The following is an 18,724-nucleotide window of genomic DNA, read 5'->3' as shown; positions in this document are numbered from 1 at the left end:
ATTGTATGCCAAAAGTTTCAGAAACGTGGCCTAGCTTTTACTGGAAATCCCTTATTTTTAATTTGTTCTTTCTTTCCCTTCTCTCATCTTGCAGAACGGAATGATTGTCCATGTCCTTTCTGGCAAATGCTTAGAAGCAGCAAAGAGTGAAGATGAGAAGGACTTGTTTTTGTGTGTCTGTAACAAGAATGCAAATCAGGTGTGGCAATTTGAACAATCCCATGTGCTACGTCAGAGATGACTGACAGGTCATGACAGAGATGACTGTGGGAATCAAATTTCCAAAATTTAACATTACTTCTGTTTGGGATTGAAGATACATTTCCTGCATGGACAAGAAAGATGTTTGTGTTTGCTGTAGCATGCAGGGAAGTTAGGAAGGTCTCTCCTTTGAAAGCCTGGTTCAAATAGTTGCCGCCAGTTCCTGGTTTATTCAGCTCTAGCTAAAATTTCTATTTATTCTGTGAAGCAGGGAATAAAGATACTGTGAGCATCAATAGATTCTCAATTCTGCTATTGCAGAAGACAGTTAAGTTTGCCCTTTGAAGGAAACGTGGAAAATTGGCTGCCAGACAGCTTGTCTTTAGCATTCTGTGACTTCTGAGGATACAGGAAAACGAATGTTTGTGAAACTTTTGAAACTGCAAGAGGAAGCCAGCCAAACCAGGATAAGAGTTTAACCTTGTTTTACAGTGCACTTGACTCATATAAAACAAAGTAGGTTTTGTATGCATGAAAGTAGTGGATGTTTTAACGTGTAATAGCTAGAAGTTTGTTTTCCAACTAGCCTGAGCCAAATGTCTACCCTCTATGAGATTGCACAGAGCACAAATTAGCACTTAATTAGGCACTAACTGCTCTAGTTGACTTGGAACACCAACAGTCCTCAGCGTTTGGCACACCCTTCCTTACATCCTTCGTCCACAGTCTAATTTGGATGGGATAAGACTGAAATATTAACAACTTTTTTTGTTGTTTTAATGAAATTGAAGAACAACTTTTCAGGAAACTTTTGTGGAATATGGAAGAAGATTGAACTAGGTTCGAGAGAAGGGTAAAACCTTCCCTGCTTATTTTGAAATGGGAAGTATCAGTGGCATCCGTTTGCTCTTACAAATCTATGGGATGAGCTTATTATTATTCCAGTGACAAAGGTGCTGGCTGAAAACAGCAAAGGAAGGGAAATGGCAGGTTTCAACAGTGGCTACCTAGGAAGAAAATACTGCTGCCTACTTCCAGTTGCCTGCATCCTGAGATAAGTCTTTCACAATGTGAAAGTGAGTAAGTCTTTCACACTGTCAAGTTTTAGCCAAGAAGATCTTTTAGATTCTTGGTGTTGTAGGTCTCCAAGCTGTTTTTCCAAAGACAGTAGCATACAAAATTGTCTAAACAAGCTTCTTCTGCAGAGCCCGCATCCCTGCTGACCTCCTGTCTTTCAAAGAAGTGAAGGAGAGTTGATGTTAGGTAATGAAAATGGTCTCATACAGTAGGCACTAGCAAAGCAAACGTCTCTTGGTATTTTGTTAGGGCACTTTCAATTTTGGAGTTAAAACCAATAATGACGACACTTTCCAAGAGCCTGCTAAGATAGAAGAACAAAGATTTGGGAGTCTTCCCACATCAGCACCACACCTGATTAGTAGTATAAATCAGTCATAACCATATGTATTTATTAAAGGGGAAGGGTATCCTTAACGAATCTTAATTTGTTTTTGAGATTTTTTTCAAAAGACAGAAAACTGGGGGTTTTTGTAAAATGTAGAGCACATTGTTTGAACTTTAGACAAAGGAATAACAGAATATTCTGCTCAGAGCCTTCTAGTCACCTGCTCTTGGTAGATCATAATAAATTAGCTTCAAGCATACAAAATTGGTTACAACAGGAGAAAAGAACAGCATTCTGTGATGTGTTGTCCAAAATATTTCCCAGTGGGGTCTCTGCTTTGAGTGCAACAGATTCCACACCATGTCCAGGCATCACTCCAATTACCCTAATTACCACTTACTCTGATAGCATCAGAATCTAATACCATTTGCTGATGTGTCATTTAAAATTTCCTGTGACATTCTTGAAAATGCTTCAACTTTCGGCTGAAAGGGTGGTAGCAACTTCTTCCAGAACACCAAGTGATCCCTATTCATTGCCCAAATCTAGGGTGAGGATTTCTAAATGAGAATTTCTAAAATTGCATAAAAGATGAGTGAGATGCTGTTTTAATGACATGTGATTCCTTTATTTTAAATTAAAAGTATGCCAGATTTTTTAATTATGTATTATTTATTATATTTTGGACTCTACACTGGGAATATCATTCCTTCAGCATTTAGCTTAATGTTAAAAGAGTGTGTATACAAATATGATAATTGATCGTAAGTGAGATTTATCACAAAGGAGAATGAAAATATTTTTGTTTTAGAGAGGAAAAGTTTGGAATAAAACTTAAGAGATGATGTGGACATCCTCATACTGCTTTTTAACATAATGGTAAAAACCTAGAAAATAAGGTTTGCTGTAGGTATATGTACAACAGAAATATATGTTACATAATACCTCTTCCAACAATAAAATGAAATTTATGTTCCCGTACCATTTTAAATGTAATTATCATTATATTTGTTGCTTTTAGTAACAGTGTAACTGTGTGTTTGGTTTCCAAGAGAACTAAACTCCAGAGCACCGGGTCTCCATATGGGGACAGCCAGGGGACACGGACTGCGGGCCATACTATGGAGGACGCTTCCCTCTAGTATAAAAATAACTTATTATTACACACACACAAAAAAAAAAGAAAGGGAAAACATCTTTCTCCTCCTTTTCCTAGTTTCCTTCCTGTATGCCTTCTAAATGGATCAGTTGGTTGTACCAATGCTGTTTCCCCATTGGGGTGCTTTACACTCCGCCCCTGTTGTTAGATCCATGAACTAGACCCTTCTCCTCACGCAGGTGGTTACAGGGGGCTCAACCTCTGCTAAAGGTGCTGGGGTGTCTTCCTCATTCTTGCCCACCTGTCACACACCACTAGCAGACAGCGATGCTTTGAGCATCCCAAAACATGAAAATACTTTTAGCTCTGTATTTAGACAGGGACAACATTTCAGGTTCCTCTGATTCCTATTGACAGGAGAGAAGCGTAAGAACAAAACGTTTCAGGCAAGAACGGAGTGGCAGTTTTGACTTTGAAGGCCTCCAAAGTAGAGCCTCAGGCAAGAGCAAAGGAATTCCAGCATAACAGGAGTAAACATCTTATAGTCTAACTCCACCTGTTTCTTTGAATTTGGCAACCTAGCCATAATGAATGCTTGGAGCCAAACCCACCCACGAAGCTGAGCTAAAAGGTCAGATTGCAGAACAGGTCACCTTTCGGTTGACAACGCTTACTAAACAGCCTGGTTTGTTCCTCTTCCAGTTAACTGGAAATTGAAGAATATAAAGGCTTGTAATGTTATTCAACTTACTTTTAAACCTAGACCCAGTTGATGCAGTTGGTATTGGCCATAGTTTGGGGTTTGACCTGTTTGGTGAGGTGTCATCCCTGACGTAGAGAAACAGAATGGCAGCATTTTTCTCCGTGTCTGAACCTGAAGTGTGAACAAGGGGAAAGATAGAGCAACCTTTATGTTAAATCCTGTAGCACAGAAATGTTCAGGGCATCTCTCAGTCCACATCCAGGTGCCTCCAGGTCCTTCCTTGGAGATGCTGATTGAGCTGTAATACTGTCTGCTTACTAAAACACAGTAGCTGCCGCTGCAGATTTCCCCAGGAAGGAATGGGGCTATGCTGAGGCAACCAAGACAAGAACAGAAACAGCCTAGATTTCTTTTTATAACAGCTGGATGGGGATGTGCGAGTGAGAGTTTTCAGTTTCTGCCTTTGCATCTCATTTTATCTCCAGCAGTTTGATTCAAATTACAAACACGTTGGGAGTAAAAAAGGATCATTTCGCAAATATTGGTAGCTTCTTGGCTCATGTTGTCAAGCTACGCAAACTGCGCCACTTCTGCCCTGAATAAAGTCTATCAGTGCACAGTGAAATGTTTTATTTTTGTTCCTCTTCATTGTGATGTGATTGGCTGATGCTTCTTTTTCCTCATGCTGCAGAACAGCTGGCCTGCAAATAACCCCATCGAAAGCTTCCAGTGGCAATACCTTCATTTAGCTGTCACTTAATGGTCTTACAGAAATGTAGAGGAGGACTCGGCCGCCACAAACATCTCTTAGAGGGGGCTTGATTTTATAGTCCTTTGCCATAATTTCTATCGGTTTCAGCAGAAAGGTCTGAATAGGGACTACAGAAGTAGAATCCCTGGAAAGCACGATCTCTGGCTCACGATCTTCAGACAGCCCACAGCTGTTTCTTCACCAGGTGGCTTGGAAGGATGTACTAGGAAAACAAGCTGGCTACATGGCTTGGGATAGCAGAGATAGCATTTTTGCTGTCTTTCTAGCTGCAAATGGTGGGGTTTTGTACAATAGCTATCCCACTTGGGGATTATTATGCATTAGACACATGGGATGGGATTCGCCTCTGTTAACTGCAGCCACCTAAACAGTAGTCACAATTAAGCTAATTGTCTAGGCTTCTTTCTGTTGGTCAGCAGAGAACGCTTCCAGAGGTAACGTCTTTCTTTTCAAAGACAAGTATTTAAACAAGATGGGTGAATCACTATCTAGAAGTCCTTGCTTTCTCTACTGATTAAAGAGGGAGTCTTAGTGATTAATTTAGATGGCGCGTGTAGCTTTTAAACTGGAGTTAGGTGGAAGGAACATCATCTGAAGGGTACCCAGGCTAAAATCCCTTCCCAGAGCTCAACCCCAGTGCCCAGCTCTTCTGATTCCACCCAGATCTGGCTTTAGGCACAGAGATGACAGCCAAGAACAAACTCCCTTGCTACTATCCACAGTTTCCTCAAATAAGCTTACATCCAACAGCACATTTTTTTCCAGGATAGCTTCTCTGTTCACAAACTGAGAGACCCCACTGTGTAGGATGCAGTGTCACAGCATGATTTGGTCCCAGTGGAATACGAATTTAAATTTTCAGAAAAGCCTCTGTAATATTTTGAAGATGTTAACGCTAACATTAATGCTAAATCTTCTATATCTTTCTGCTGAGTAGGCTAGAAAGTTACAGCAGAATTTTCATGATATGGAACAAATACAGGTGTCAGGATTGTTAGCAAGGTTCATTTTAATTTGAACCTCAGTTACATACAGACCAGCCTAAAGGCTGAATACAGTACCCAGTTTCTAAGTAGCTACACAACGGCCTTTGTTAAAGTCCATGACCTTTGGTAATAATATCATGTTTATTTACACTAACAGTAATTTTGCATTATAAATTGAGAAGATGGTGAAAATAATCCATTTTTTAAAAATATGCATTATATAAAAATACTAAATATATTTTAAAACAATCTGAACTATTTTGTGCAATTATTTAAAAGATTGCTACCATGAATTTCCATTCTTTGTTGTATATTTATTAGTCTCTCAGTCTTACAGACTGAAAAAAAATATTCTAATAATGTCATATCGTTATAGGCATAAATGAGCCTTAAAGGATTACATCCTTTGGTATTATGTTTTTCACAGTATTTTTTCTTAACTTCTTAACTTAATATCCTATTAGGTGAAAAATGATTTTTTGTTACAGTCTCTTTTTCATCATTTAATGTGACATCTACATGAAAAATTTAATCACAGATATGAAAGAAAATCAACTGGCACTTCGATGCATCAGGAGTTCATCTCTCAAGATTTAGAATATCAGATATTTATATCTGAGTACAAGCCATTGGGAGGCTGCTTCAAACACAGCGTATTCTGTCAATCACTCTTTATCCATATGGTTTGGTATTACTGAACAAACCAAAAGCGGTCAGAAGCTGTAGCCAAACCAAAATGTTTAATGCGAAACAGCCCTATGGAGAAGATAATTCATTGCATTAGCGTCTTTCTCTTTTCTCCTGTCCCTTTTATTAGTACACACGGCCTGCTTTGCCCGCTTAGAAATCAACAGCCAAGCAGTGAACGAAGAGACAGTTTCATAATCAGAATATTTCAAGTGGGCAGATGCATAAAACTCATCGCATCAATTAAAAATAAGCCTTGCGGTAAAATTCTCATTGGCCAAGCTGTCTATCTAAAACACTGGCTTTCTGTCTTCTTATCTAATTTGTGTATGTGTCATATCCATTGAAAACTCATCATCTGCGGTGCCAAGAGCCGTTTTAACTTACAGATCAGTCAACAAATCATGGAGCCTGAAAGATGGCTTAGTCTGACCGAGCCATGAATGCTTCCCGAGTTCATGCAGCTCGGCTGATGGATCGCCAGCTGCCGTAGCAAGCTCCCGGGCGGTGGCAAGAGCCGCTTCTTCAGGGCAGTTTGAGGCTGATTCCTTTATTTGCAGAAGCAAAGGAAACATTAATTTCCTAGTTTCTGTGGCGTCTGCGCAGATACGCACACGTACAACCTCAGGAACGGAGCCTGGTGCTGATGCTAAGGAAATAACTTTTAGTTTTACATAAACAATGAGCGGTTTCAGCTCCAGCTCCTGCTGTTGGAACACCCTCCTGCGTGCAGCCCGTGACAGCGCTCTCAAGGTTCCCTCGTGCCAAGAACAACCCTTAAATCGTTGATGACAGGGAAGGGTGAAACAAAATAGGTCTTGACACTGAAAAATAACTTGATAAGCACAATAAGTACAATGAGGCCATAATTTGCTAATAACAAAAAAATGCCTGTCTTTTCTGAAAAATACAGTCTTTTGTACATTTTAATTCAACGTTAGACATTGTAACCTGATGCTCAGGCTTGGCAGAGAGTGGTAACTCCATTTCGCAGAACATCCAAGGTTTCTGAGTTCAGTTTGGTTTCAGTGTGGAACAAAACCCAGTGTTTCCTTTACTCTCTGAAACAGAGCTGGGATTCTCACTGGAGCCACAAAGAAAGATGTCTCTAGGCCAGGCTGCCCATGGCAAGGTGCCCGATTCCGCTTCCTTGTCGTCCTGTCGTAAAAAAGAACATTTTCCTGTGGGACAGCTTTCTTTCAACAAGCTGGCAAATTTTGATAAAAATTGTTTTGCCGGAATTTTCTCTGCCAGTGCTAGTGAAAGTCTTTATAACAACTACATGCTAGCAAAGACTGCAGAATCATCAGAACGGGGAAAATCAATGTTCAATTTTTAACAGAGGGAAAGAATAGGGGAAAGTGGCAAATGGGAAAAGCTGAATTTAAGTTCAATTCCCAAGTACATCCATCCATTTCTTTTTACAACACCTGAGCACTGTAGAACAACCCAATGGGGCTACAATGATAGCAGCAGCCTTGGGTTTATGTTGCAAATACTGACTCCTATTGGAATGCCCGGCAGGGAAAGCTTTTCTCTACATTTTCATGCGTTGGGCCATTTGCTCTCTCTTTGCTGTCATAGAATCATAGAATTGCCTAGGTTGGAAGGGACCTTTCAGATCATCTAGTCCAACCATCAGCCTAACTCTGACAAAAACCATCACTAAACTATACCTCTAAGCACTATGTCTACCCATCTTTTAAAAACCTCGAGGGATGGTGACTCAACCACTTCCCCGGGCAGCCTGTTCCAGTGCTTAATAACCCTTTCAGTGTAAAAATTTTTCCTAATATCCAGTCTAAACCTCCCCTGGTGAAACTTGAGGCCATTTCATCTTGTCCTATTGCCTGTTACATGGGAGAAGAGACTGACACCCACCTCTCTACAACCTCCTTTCAGGTAGTTGTAGAGAAGGATGAGGTCTCCCCTCAGCCTCCTTGTCTCCAGGCTAAACCACCCCAGCTCCCTCAGCTGCTCCTCATAAGACTTATTCTCCAGACCCCTCACCAGCTGTGTTGCCCTTCTTTGGACACTCTCCAGCACCTCAATGTCTTTTTTTGTAGTGAGGGGGCACAAAACTGGATGCAGTACTCGAGATGGGGCCCCACCACTGCTGAGTACGGTGGGACGATCACTTCCCTAGTCCTACTCACGGCACTGTTCCTGGTACAGGCCAGGATGCTGTTGGCCTTCTTGGCCATCTGGGCGCGCTGCTGGCTCATATTCAGCCAGCAGTTGACCGACACCCCCAGGTCCTGGGAGTTGTTCCTGTCCCCAGCACCTGGGGTGACTTTCATCTCTCCTTACCTGCAAAAGCAAGCTCTAGAAGGGAAAGGACAAAGCAGGAGTCTGGGGATTAAGGACCCAGAATCAAGTCCTCGAAGCAGTTTCAGCTGGTGGTAGCTGCCCTGCTGTTTAATATCTTGGCATTTGATTCACTCTTGGTTTCCGCTAGCATCTCACTTGTCAGATTTGAGCAACCTGAGCCTTCCCCCACAACTCAACCCTCCTTGCTCTAACTTGAGTGGCACAACAAATTACCCGAGCATTGCCCAAATGCAAGAAAAGCCTGCCTCCCACTCCTCTGAGACATGGCAGGAATGCATGAAAATCACTCTGTGTCGAAGGCAAAGCTCATCTCTTGTGTGCAACAATCAGACGTTCCTCCAGTCTGCCTAGGGCTAACCCGAGCTGTCAGCCAAGCCACTGGGGGTTTCAGTGACCTGGTACTCATGTCCACCTTGTGAGAATGCTCTAGTGTCAAATACATGGGTACATTGTGCCTCCTTTCCTTATTATTTTTAGGACCTCTAGTGGCAGAAAAAAAAAGTCATTTGTAGAGAAGATCATCTTGGAAAGCTCTTCATGTGAAAGACATGAAATACCAGTATGGCCACGAACTCCAGCCTGTAAGGAATGAATGCCAAAATGCCATTTCTTTAATTAACATTTTGGATTTTCTCCAGGAAGAGTTATCGCATCTTTTTCCTTCTCATACAGGATACTGCAAAATAATAAACTGAAATGGAGCTCTCTGTTTGTGGAGGGTAGTATACTTTTTTGCTAACCAAGGAAAGTCATGGTACACTGATTTAAAAAAAAGGTATCCTTTCTCCCCTCTGGTACCCCAAAACCCATCCTACTACTCTTTTGAGCACAAGTTGTCCAAATCCAGGGCTGCTACTACATAACTCAATGAAAGACTAAAGTCTGCCAGGAAAATATCCAAGACATAAAATACATTTATAGCTACTGGTGATTGTTATTTTATGCCTGTCAGTAATCTTTTTAGCAAACAGGTATCCTCAATTATTGATATTTCACTATGGGGTTTCAAGGTGACTCTGTAGATGAAAGATTTAACCCCTAATTTTCTGTTTCTCAATAGGAATACTCTTGGCATGATGAACATTGGAAATGTACAACAGGCCATGAAATTCTGTCCCTCCAGATAACTTGCATTTTGGCCCTTGGCACCAAAAACGTGTTGGTTTTTGCCTGTAGCCCTTAACTAGACCATTCCAGCTGTGCCGGTACCATTAAAACCTCCCCACCCTGTGTGGATCTAGTTCTGCCAGGCCAGTGATTTCCTCCTCTGAACTGAGGAGAATATTAAGTTGCAGAAAGGGCAAGAGCTATCTATACCTGCTCCTATACTAGATCTCATCAGTGCAATTCTGTTATTAAAAATGTTTAAAACACACCTGCAAAACAAATAGTAAAATGAATAAAACCCCTAGATGTGGACAAAGTCTACATCCAGTAAGAACATAGGAGGGACGTATCCTTTTTTCTTGTTTTTGGCAGTAGAAAGACAATCCTAATGGAGAACACAGGAGAGCAAATAAGAGCAGGAGAAGTGGCAGGACAGAGGAGGTTATTTCTCAGACTGAGAATGTGCAGGTGGTCATTTGTTCTACTGAGACCAAGATTTCTCTTTTTTTGGCTGGACGTGTCAGAAATACGCACAAATCTATACTTGAGGTTTCCTCCCTGCCCTATTTGGGAGGCTCATCTCGCTTAGCTTTCTGGTTGCTTTCTGCTGGACTGGCTATAACGAAAAAAATGATGGAATTTCCACCAGTAAAATAACTATATTGTGAACTATGGACAGTCTTGGAATTGTCATTTCTTGGCAGTCATGCGCAATGAATTACAATATGCTGCATCTGGGGGAAAAGATGGGAAAGAGTCTGCATGGTAAAGATCTGGATAATGCAAGAATGAGCGAAAGTAAACAGTATTTCACATTGATAAAACACATTTGACAGGTTTAAAATACGACAGTCAACTCAGTAAGAAAGCAGAATATTAAAACTGAGGCATTTCAGATTTTCTGAAAAGGATGTGTCTTAACAGCCGTTGTGCCTCCAGCCATGGGTGTAGCTCGTCGAAACTCACTGAGGCATTTTGCTCCTCAGTTGGTGCTGCACAACCGGTCAGGAGCACCGGGAGTGCGTGGAACACAGTAGAGGTGCGTTCGGGTCCATCTGACGGTGGGGCCAACAGCGCAACCTCATGAAGCAAGTTATGGCGATTGAGGCTGATTCTAATCAGGTACCTCACATCTGGAGGGTATTCTAATAGAGACTGTATAGCTGCCGAACAAAATAAGCGAACAGAAAGAATCCAGCAGACACATACAAAAAAAAGAGAAATCAGACTCATTACTCACTGAGAAAAGTCCCCTGAAAAATTAAGTTTGGGGGGAATCAAAATCAAATCTACTCACAGATTGATGTCAGGTGCCAGCCTGCATGGAGGGATTGTGCAGGGTGAGAAATACTGTGATATTTTATATTGACTTCTTCAGAATGAAAGGATTCATTTCATAAAAGCTGAAGTGTAAGAATGTGTTTCAGTTAACACTTTTGGACCGAACTGATTTGTATGCATTTAAGATTGCTTCCCCTCTCTCCTCCCTATTTTTCAGTTCAGGAAGAGAGAAAGAAAAAAAAAAAACAGGAGCCAGAGCTGACTGAGAGCAGTCGCAGAACGTGCCCTGTGGCACTTCAGATACAGGACTGGCCAGGATGGCATCACGATCTTAGAAATCAGTTTTTTGTCTATGGTTCTGCCTCACCCTGAGCTGTAACAGCCTCAGACGTGAACAACACCGAAATGCACTGGCCCAGTCTGATCTTTTGGCTGAACACGGTGAAGCAGTAAGAGAGCGTGAAATATTTATGAGAGACAGTCATGAAGGGCAGAAAACCCAGAAATTTATTATTTACTGCACATGTCCTTTATTCTCTGTTCATGAGTAATTCATTTAAATTCTGCCCTTCTGTGGGGTGAAGTGGATCTGAAGTAACATCCCCGAAGCTCCCTGAGCTACCACTGCAGATTTAGGCGGCTGTGCTGGGTGGCAGGATCTGCCTCGGAGCACTTTATAGTAGCTGTGTCTCACAGGGCTCCCTGTGCCTCAGGTTCAGAGTATCCCTAGCCAGCTTAATCTCTACAAGCTGCCCTTGCGAGGCAACCTGCGAGTGTGTTTACAAATCTAGCACGGTAATTTCTTACTCCTCGGGTTGATTAACCTGTCAGAAATTAATCCCTTTCTTCAGACCTCTATTTTTGCAGGTGCTCCTGGTATAAACGCCTCCACTGCACAAAAAAGCCGAACTAGACAAAATGTGCAGACGCTTTATTTGGCATGGAAAGAACCCAAGGACACGGCCCCTGCTACAGTTGCAAAAATAGAAAAAAAAGAGTGTGGGGAACTTGGCCTTCCTCGATGGAAACTCGACATTTGGGTGGCCCCGCTGCAGCCTGTGTGGGGCTGCCAGTCCCTGTCTCTGAATGAAGAGGCTGGCTTAACCTGGACCGCTATCAAATCCTCCCTCCGTCAGACCGTGCACTTGGCAGAGGTACTGACAGAAATTCTCTGGCTGAGAAAGCGCAATCAAATCCCGTTAGGCGTCATATCTTGAGGAGGGGCGGTGGGTGGTGGGTGTCTATTCGTTTAAAACACTGAGAAAGTTTGACTGCGGTTGTTTGGCGTTTTCTCCGGTTGCTGATTTATTTGAATTCTCCTTCCGTTATGAAAATCCCAGACTTGAAAAAACTATCAAAGGGTGGGGAACAAAAAAAAAAAAAAAAAGGATCAGAGTGTTTTCTAGGGTCCAGATTAAATTCTTCCAGTGCATATCTTCTGTACATCTTCCCTCACTTGCTGTATGCACAGGGGATAACTATGCAGCCCTAACTGCTAGGTTACTTGCTAGGTTTACCGAGAAAGAAACAAATTCTGAGATTAGTGCCTGGAACAAACAGCTGGGGCAGGAAAAAAATCCTCCCTCTCATCAGCAGGAGGAGGTGGGACCAGCGCATCGCCCCAAACCGCCCCACCGCCATGTGCTCTCTGTGTGTGTGCACACAGAGGAAATCCGCATGGGAAAGGCTTAGGGATCAACCCCCTCTCCCGCTCAACCTTGCTTCCACAGCAAAATCCCATCTCTAGATTGCTAAGCAGCTTGGAGCGAAGATGTAGGGATCACAGAAACATCTTTTCATGCCCAAGGCAGGATGCCAGCTTGGTGGGCCATCGCCTGCTCTCCCTCGGGCCTTATTGTCAAGGGATATTAAAAATACAGTCTTGGTTCCAGTTAACAGCGCTGCTTGGACTTCATGAACCATCCCTGGCTGGGAGCATGTCTTGCTGCTTGCCATGTCCTTTTCACAGTCCTACAATGAGGGATTGCATTTGCCCATCAGTGTCCCGCTGTGCACCATCCCAGCGTTTGGGAATTTTCCTGTTTGTCTCTATAGGAAACGGATTATGTTCCCGACTCCACAGCTTTTACTTGCCCACGGAAAGCTCGTAGGCTCTGACCCCAGGCTGTTTGCAAAGCCTGTCAAAACCCATTTGTGTATGAAGATCGCAGCAGCGAATATCACAGTTAAGGCTAAAAGGCAATTCTATGCCAAGCTCATTCTAGGTCACTAGCTTCCTAAGGGTATTCTTCCAAGAAATAGCTTTATCTTGAGTAGTTCTGCAAGAGGAGAGAGACCGTGAGTTACAATTAACCCCTTCTTCAAAAGGAAAAGCAAGAATTCTTCATTCGGTCACATTCATCACTCACAATTTATTCAGGATAAGACTTTTTTTCTTTTTTTTTCCCCCGGCCAGTATTAGAAAATAAAGCTAGAAGGAAGTAGATTTGAATGAAAAAAAAAAATATTCTTTGCCCTTTCAAAAAGGGCACTATTTTATATGTGCATCTTGGGCAGCATCCACACTCCTTTTAGAAAAGTAAATACAGTGTATTCAATTTTAAAAGAAACCTCACATTGAAACACACCACCAACTCCAGCCAAAGGCTTCACCGCCTGGAAAACCCAGATACCCATCAGGAAAGCCACTGTAGCAAAGACAAAGAAAGATGAGAGGCACACAGACGCGTCTTTGAAGAAAGAGATGAAGCCATGTAAGAAGTGCAATATGGCTAATTAAAAAGAACACGGAAGGGAAGTAACAAATTGCAAAACTAAACAAATAAAGCCAGCTAAATGATGGGAGGAGAAGAGCATTAACCAGTCTGGGACAGTCCTACCAGAATGCATGGAGCTGGCACACCTTCATCGTTAGGAGGTTGTGGTAGAACAACTACCCCAACTGGGAGAGACTAGCAGAAAGACCACCAGACCTGACAACACCTGACTCAGATCACCTTGTCGTCTTCTAAAAGACATCTTGGCCATGAGCAAAAGTAGGAGAAAGACATGGTTACTCTGAGGCTTAGATTCTAAAAGGCTTTTTCCTTAATTAAACATCAGCTCTAAGACAATGTCAGCCTAGCGCTCAACAAAGCGCATCAAAAAAGCACATCAAATGTTTAAGAATTTTTAGAAAATAGAGAACAGAACAGAGCACAAATACCATTATGCCAATTGTGTGCATGATGCACCTGCGTCTAAAACTGTGTACAGTTCTTATCTCCATCCCTCTCAAAAATGGTGCCGGAGACCTGGGCAAGGTTCAGAGACGGGCAACAGAGACAATTAGAGGTATGGAGCAGCTCCTGTGTGGAGTGGCTGACTAGACAAGGACTTTACAGGCTGTCAGAAGTAACTGAGGGGAAATAAGAAAAAATTCTTAGCAGTCATCATCAGGAGAGAGAGGAGAGAGCAGGGAACTGTCCCTTGCTGTCCCAAAAGTTTTCAAATGAACTAGGGAGCAATGGGTTCAAAACAAGCAAAAAGAGATCCCTGTCTTCACAAAGCGTACTTAACATGTGTAATTCCTTATATCCATGGGATACAGGGGATTTTAAGTTGTGATGTGGATTCAAAAAGTGATTAGACAAATTCATGGAAATATACATTCATTCATGCTATTAAACACAAAAGCATCAGTCTCAAGAAGTCCATGACTTACAAAGTGTGTAGTAGGGTGTTCTAGGGAAGTACTCCCAAATGCTTCCCCTGGTTATCGTCAGACTTGTCATTAGCTGCAGGGCAGTGCTGGGGATGGGATGGGACTAAGGAGACCTTTGGTTTGCCCTGAGACAGCCAGTTCTGCTCTGATGCACCTACCTGTTTTGCTGCCACAGTTCATCTCAGCCTCTAGGACAGCAGCTTTCTTTACTGGCTCTGAAACGGCACTCTGACAGGTGGTTTGTCTGTATCTCTGCCTCCAGACTGTTGTCACATCTAAATTCAGAGTCTGGTTCTCCTAATCAATCTAAGGGAACTACACCAGAACCCACCAATGTGGTAACACCTGTGCAGTGCACTGGGGGTCACTGAAGCCTCTGCATAATATAAAGTCAAAAGTATTCTACCATAATGAGAGAAAAGGTAGGATAATGTAGGGTTTATATTTTACCTACTGTTTTCGATATTTAATTACATGAAAGATTAATCTTAATATCTGCCACAAGCTACAAAATCCGTTCTAACCTCTGCTACGGAGTGATACAAACCGATAAATTTATGCTGCAGTATACAAAGCTCAGTTGGAGCTCACCAGTCTATTATCTGAAAGATAAAATAAATACCAGACGCTTGCATTGGCTTTGCATAGGTACACAATTTCCACAGAAAGATGCAGCAACAGGCCTATAATCAGAGATATGCAGAAATTACAACTGTTAAGGAGTATCTATTTCAATGTATTTTAAAAAAAACAACCAAACAAAAAAACCCAACTCCCTTGAAAAACGTAATTTTTTCCTAGGGATGCAAAATAGTTATTCTTCCTGAGGTTATACCAGAAACTTACATTTTGTGTAAACACATGTAGGACCACACACAAAAAGATCATGCTCAGAAACGTTGCAGCTATTTAGTGTTATGATGGACTGGAATAACTTTTACTTGAAATAAGGAACATGCCAAAAAGTTGTTTTCTGACTTGTCCAGCAGGACTACAGCTGAGACCAAAGCAACACCATTTGCCATGGAGCAGAAAGCACGAAGAGGGCACTGAAGGGGTGACTTATGGGTCAGTGTATTGCCAGCTCCTGTTAATTTTACCCTGAGTCTTGTGATAGTTGGATCTTTCCCTACAGCAACAGCTTCAGAATTCAAACAGCATGATAAGGACCTTATGCTTTGACTCAAAAATAAAAAATAACCACCACACAACAAAAAAGCGAATATTGGTAGCAAAATGAACATCTGAGCCCTAAAAGCTTCAATCTGACAGAATAAATTTAAAACACCTTTTTAATACTACAGTTTTGAGACAAACTTAGGATCTTCAGGGGCCCAACTCGTAAATTTTGAAAGCTTGGTTTCAGCAACATCAATGAGCTGACTGAAAATCTCTCAGGGAAGTGACTCTGAGAAGAAAATGGGACACTGAAAATTACACTGTATTCATCAGAAAACAACTGAAAATATGGAAAAGAGAAAAAAAAAAGACCTTATTTAACAATATATATGTGGGGCAAATATTCATGAATTAATTACTACTCCATGAATGCAAATTAAATTACTTTTCCACTAGAAGGAAGAGAGCAGGCATAAAATCATAATACTCACAAGTGAGTCTAGTTGCTTCCTTTGGAAACATTCCACAACGATGACCCCTTATTTGGGGCTTGCAAAAGTTTACTTCTCAATTACACAGCTGCCAACACCAGTATCACACGTATTTTGAATTATTCCCTTAGATCACCACCTGCTGGCAGAGCTCCTTCCTTCTCTATGGAGGAGAGGAAAGACAAAGAACACGAAGAACGAGGGCGGACATTGAAAGCAAAACGCGAGGGCTCACGGGGCTGTTCCTGCCTGAGGTTGGTGGACACCATGATTGATCTTTTGGCTCAAAAAAAAAAAATCTCCACACAGGTAGAGCTCTAAAGAACTCTCTGAGAGCCCCACTTTCTGCTTGACCTGGTTAAAGGGCTAGAATTGCATGTTGCAGCACATAACCTAATGCAGAAAATACCCATTTGTTGTTCACTTATGTTGTTTTAGAGATATAATTCTTACAGTAGCCATGGTGATCGCCTGTCCGGCTGGACGATGGCGCTGCCGGATGGGGCAGCTCTGATGGTGACCTTCATGCATCACCCGGCCTTGGGAGCAAGCTCCTCTTGGCTGGCTGCGCTCAGCGGCAGGGCAAACAGCATGGCACTGGTTTTCCATGACTTGACAGGAAGCCTGTGCTGGACTGGTGAGCTGCCAAGAACTTTGGAGAGGTGACCACCTGATACGCAAACAGATCGAAACAGTGACAGCAAGGGGTGGAGGAAGGAGTGATGACAGGTTGCTTAAGCCTTTACCCTCTTGGTTAGTCCCTTTTGACCCACTTCCTCCATGACAGCTGGTGCCATTGTGACAGCAGTTTTCCAGCTTGGCACAGCTTCCATTTTTCAATGTTAATAAACACCTACCACTACAGTTAGCCTGAACTTAAACTGTAATAGGCATGGAAACAGCATACATAGCAACTGTTTTTCTTAGTGACAACACACAGCTGTCAGTGCATTTAACTGAAATTTTGAAGGCTTATTTGAAACTAATCAGCATTTGCTTCTTGGTAAATGGACCTGGTAATCTAGGTAATGTTCTTTATTTAACTGATGTTCTGCAAAGGAGGTAATTTTTTTGACTGGTGTGGAGAACCAAAGTTAAAAATTGTGATGGAGGGAAGAAATGCCAAGGTGTTAACGTAAGTGTCCTTCAGGACGTTACAACTTCCCTGACACAAAGACAAATGGAACAAGTGCAACAGCTTAAATTGGTGGCCTCATGACCTCAGCTCTTGGAGGTCCAAGGTCGCTGTCATGGACTTCTGGAGCAACTATTAAAAACTAATCGTGTACGCCACTGACGTACAGGCACAAGGAGTCAAAAGTACATGACCCTCTCAGCAAGTTTCTTTGAGATGCAAACAAGAATCTGACTACTCGGAGAAGCTAAGCCTTTTTAGTTTAATGAAGAACAAATTATCTTTATTTCTCCCATAAAATTGTGGCTAGACAGCGTATTGCTTGTTTTCAATATTATATGGGAGTTTAGTGGTGTTTAACAGTGTTAACAGTGTTAGCAATTTCAGAGCATGAATATCTGAAGTTGATCTTGTTCCAGCCTCTCTAATCTCTAGTGAATACAACTTCCTCCATTAATGTTCACACGATGCTGTTTTCATCACACTGGCCTCCTCTGTGCAGAGTCAAGGACCTAATCAAATACATAATCAATCAATCTGCTGGTCAGATACAAACAGCAAGCAAAAGACTTCTTTGTGTCCTACGCAATGGCCTTTTTCGAAGAGAAATGAACCATTGGTTTCTAATAATATGTAATACACCCGTAACACGTAAGGGGCCTGCACGCCGCGCAAGAGCCTGCGGTGCTCTGAAGAAACCCCATGACTGAATTCCAGAAAAGGAACATTTCTGATGGGTTACTCAGATTGCCCTGACTGGTGTTTTGGAATTACACAGTACAGAAGAACTCTAAAAAGCTGTCTGCACTCACTGGAGTCAAAAGTTTCTTACAAGTTAACAAAACACAGAAGTGGGCAGCTGTTTGGATGAACTTTGTTGCTACAGAACTCCACTCCTCTCTGCAGAGCAGAATGGAAAGCCACAAACCAGCAATGGTTTTTAAACGCCTCTCTCTGATTGCCAAAAGCCAACAAGAGAGTTATATGACATCCACCCTTGTTTTATCTCCTTTTTTTGGAGACAGTAACTACCGTCTTGAGATCCTCACGACACTGCAATAAGACTGAGTTGAAAGCAATTTATGTGGGCAAGTGTGGCCACATCCTTTTCTAACAAAGTCAGTCACAACACTTTACTGGTGTTATGCTGTAAAAAACCTCCAGAAAAGCAAATGTAATACATACTTCATTAAAGCTTTGATATAAACTATGTAACCAAATAAACTTAATGTGCCTATAAATTGCACTATACAACTTGAATCCTGTCCATATTTGGTAAGAATATGCTTATCATGAAACCTTAAGCATTAACAGTCCCTAACTGATGTATTAAAGTAACTAATTTTGCTAAAGTTTATGTTAAAAAAGCCATTACCTCTATTTTAGGTGAGCAGGGAACACTACAGAGAATCACTTCAAAGCTTGTATTAGCATAAGCCAGTAAAATTCAATTGATAAACACTTTTTACAACCATATGGAATATAAATAGTTTTCTACGCCAGTGTCATAGAAGTCTTTGTAACAGTGCCTTAACTTCACTATAAAATGAAATATAGTCAAATTACTTATGTAAAATCCATGCACCTTTAGAGATGCTACACCTGTCAATTTACTTTGATGTAATTACTTCCGAGCATACACTCTCTGGTGTTCCATTTGAAACTTACTCTACTTCGTTTTATGTAGAAGACTTGTGGAAAAATCCTTAAGATATTTATGCAGTAGAAATTTCAATAGGAGCT

The 18,724-nt window shown here is 41.7% G+C and overlaps 2 protein-coding genes across 4 annotated transcripts in view; one reads left to right on the top strand and one right to left on the bottom strand.

Annotated features, from left to right (window-relative positions):
• GALNT15 (polypeptide N-acetylgalactosaminyltransferase 15) overlaps positions 1–5,066 on the top strand; it is a 30,426-nt gene extending 25,360 nt beyond the window's left edge. For both annotated transcript variants that reach the window (XM_054192644.1, XM_054192645.1), the window contains exon 11: positions 95–5,066. In XM_054192644.1, coding sequence (XP_054048619.1) covers positions 95–241 — 147 coding nt within the window. In that variant the 3' untranslated portion in view covers positions 242–5,066. The remainder of the gene's footprint in view (positions 1–94) is intronic.
• A 105-nt stretch (positions 5,067–5,171) lies between these two features.
• Positions 5,172–18,724, bottom strand: part of DPH3 (diphthamide biosynthesis 3) — a 16,190-nt gene continuing 2,637 nt past the window's right edge. Inside the window, exon 3 of one of the 2 annotated variants that reach the window (XM_054192664.1) lies at positions 5,172–7,011. In XM_054192664.1, coding sequence (XP_054048639.1) covers positions 6,868–7,011 — 144 coding nt within the window. In that variant the 3' untranslated portion in view covers positions 5,172–6,867. The remainder of the gene's footprint in view (positions 7,012–18,724) is intronic. The other variant, XR_008465033.1, reaches the window with a different exon arrangement.

The sequence above is a fragment of the Rissa tridactyla genome, chromosome 2, assembly GCF_028500815.1.
Source record: "Rissa tridactyla isolate bRisTri1 chromosome 2, bRisTri1.patW.cur.20221130, whole genome shotgun sequence".
In the NCBI taxonomy this organism is placed as follows: Eukaryota; Metazoa; Chordata; class Aves; order Charadriiformes; family Laridae; genus Rissa; species Rissa tridactyla.
This window is presented reverse-complemented; position numbering and strand designations above follow the sequence as displayed.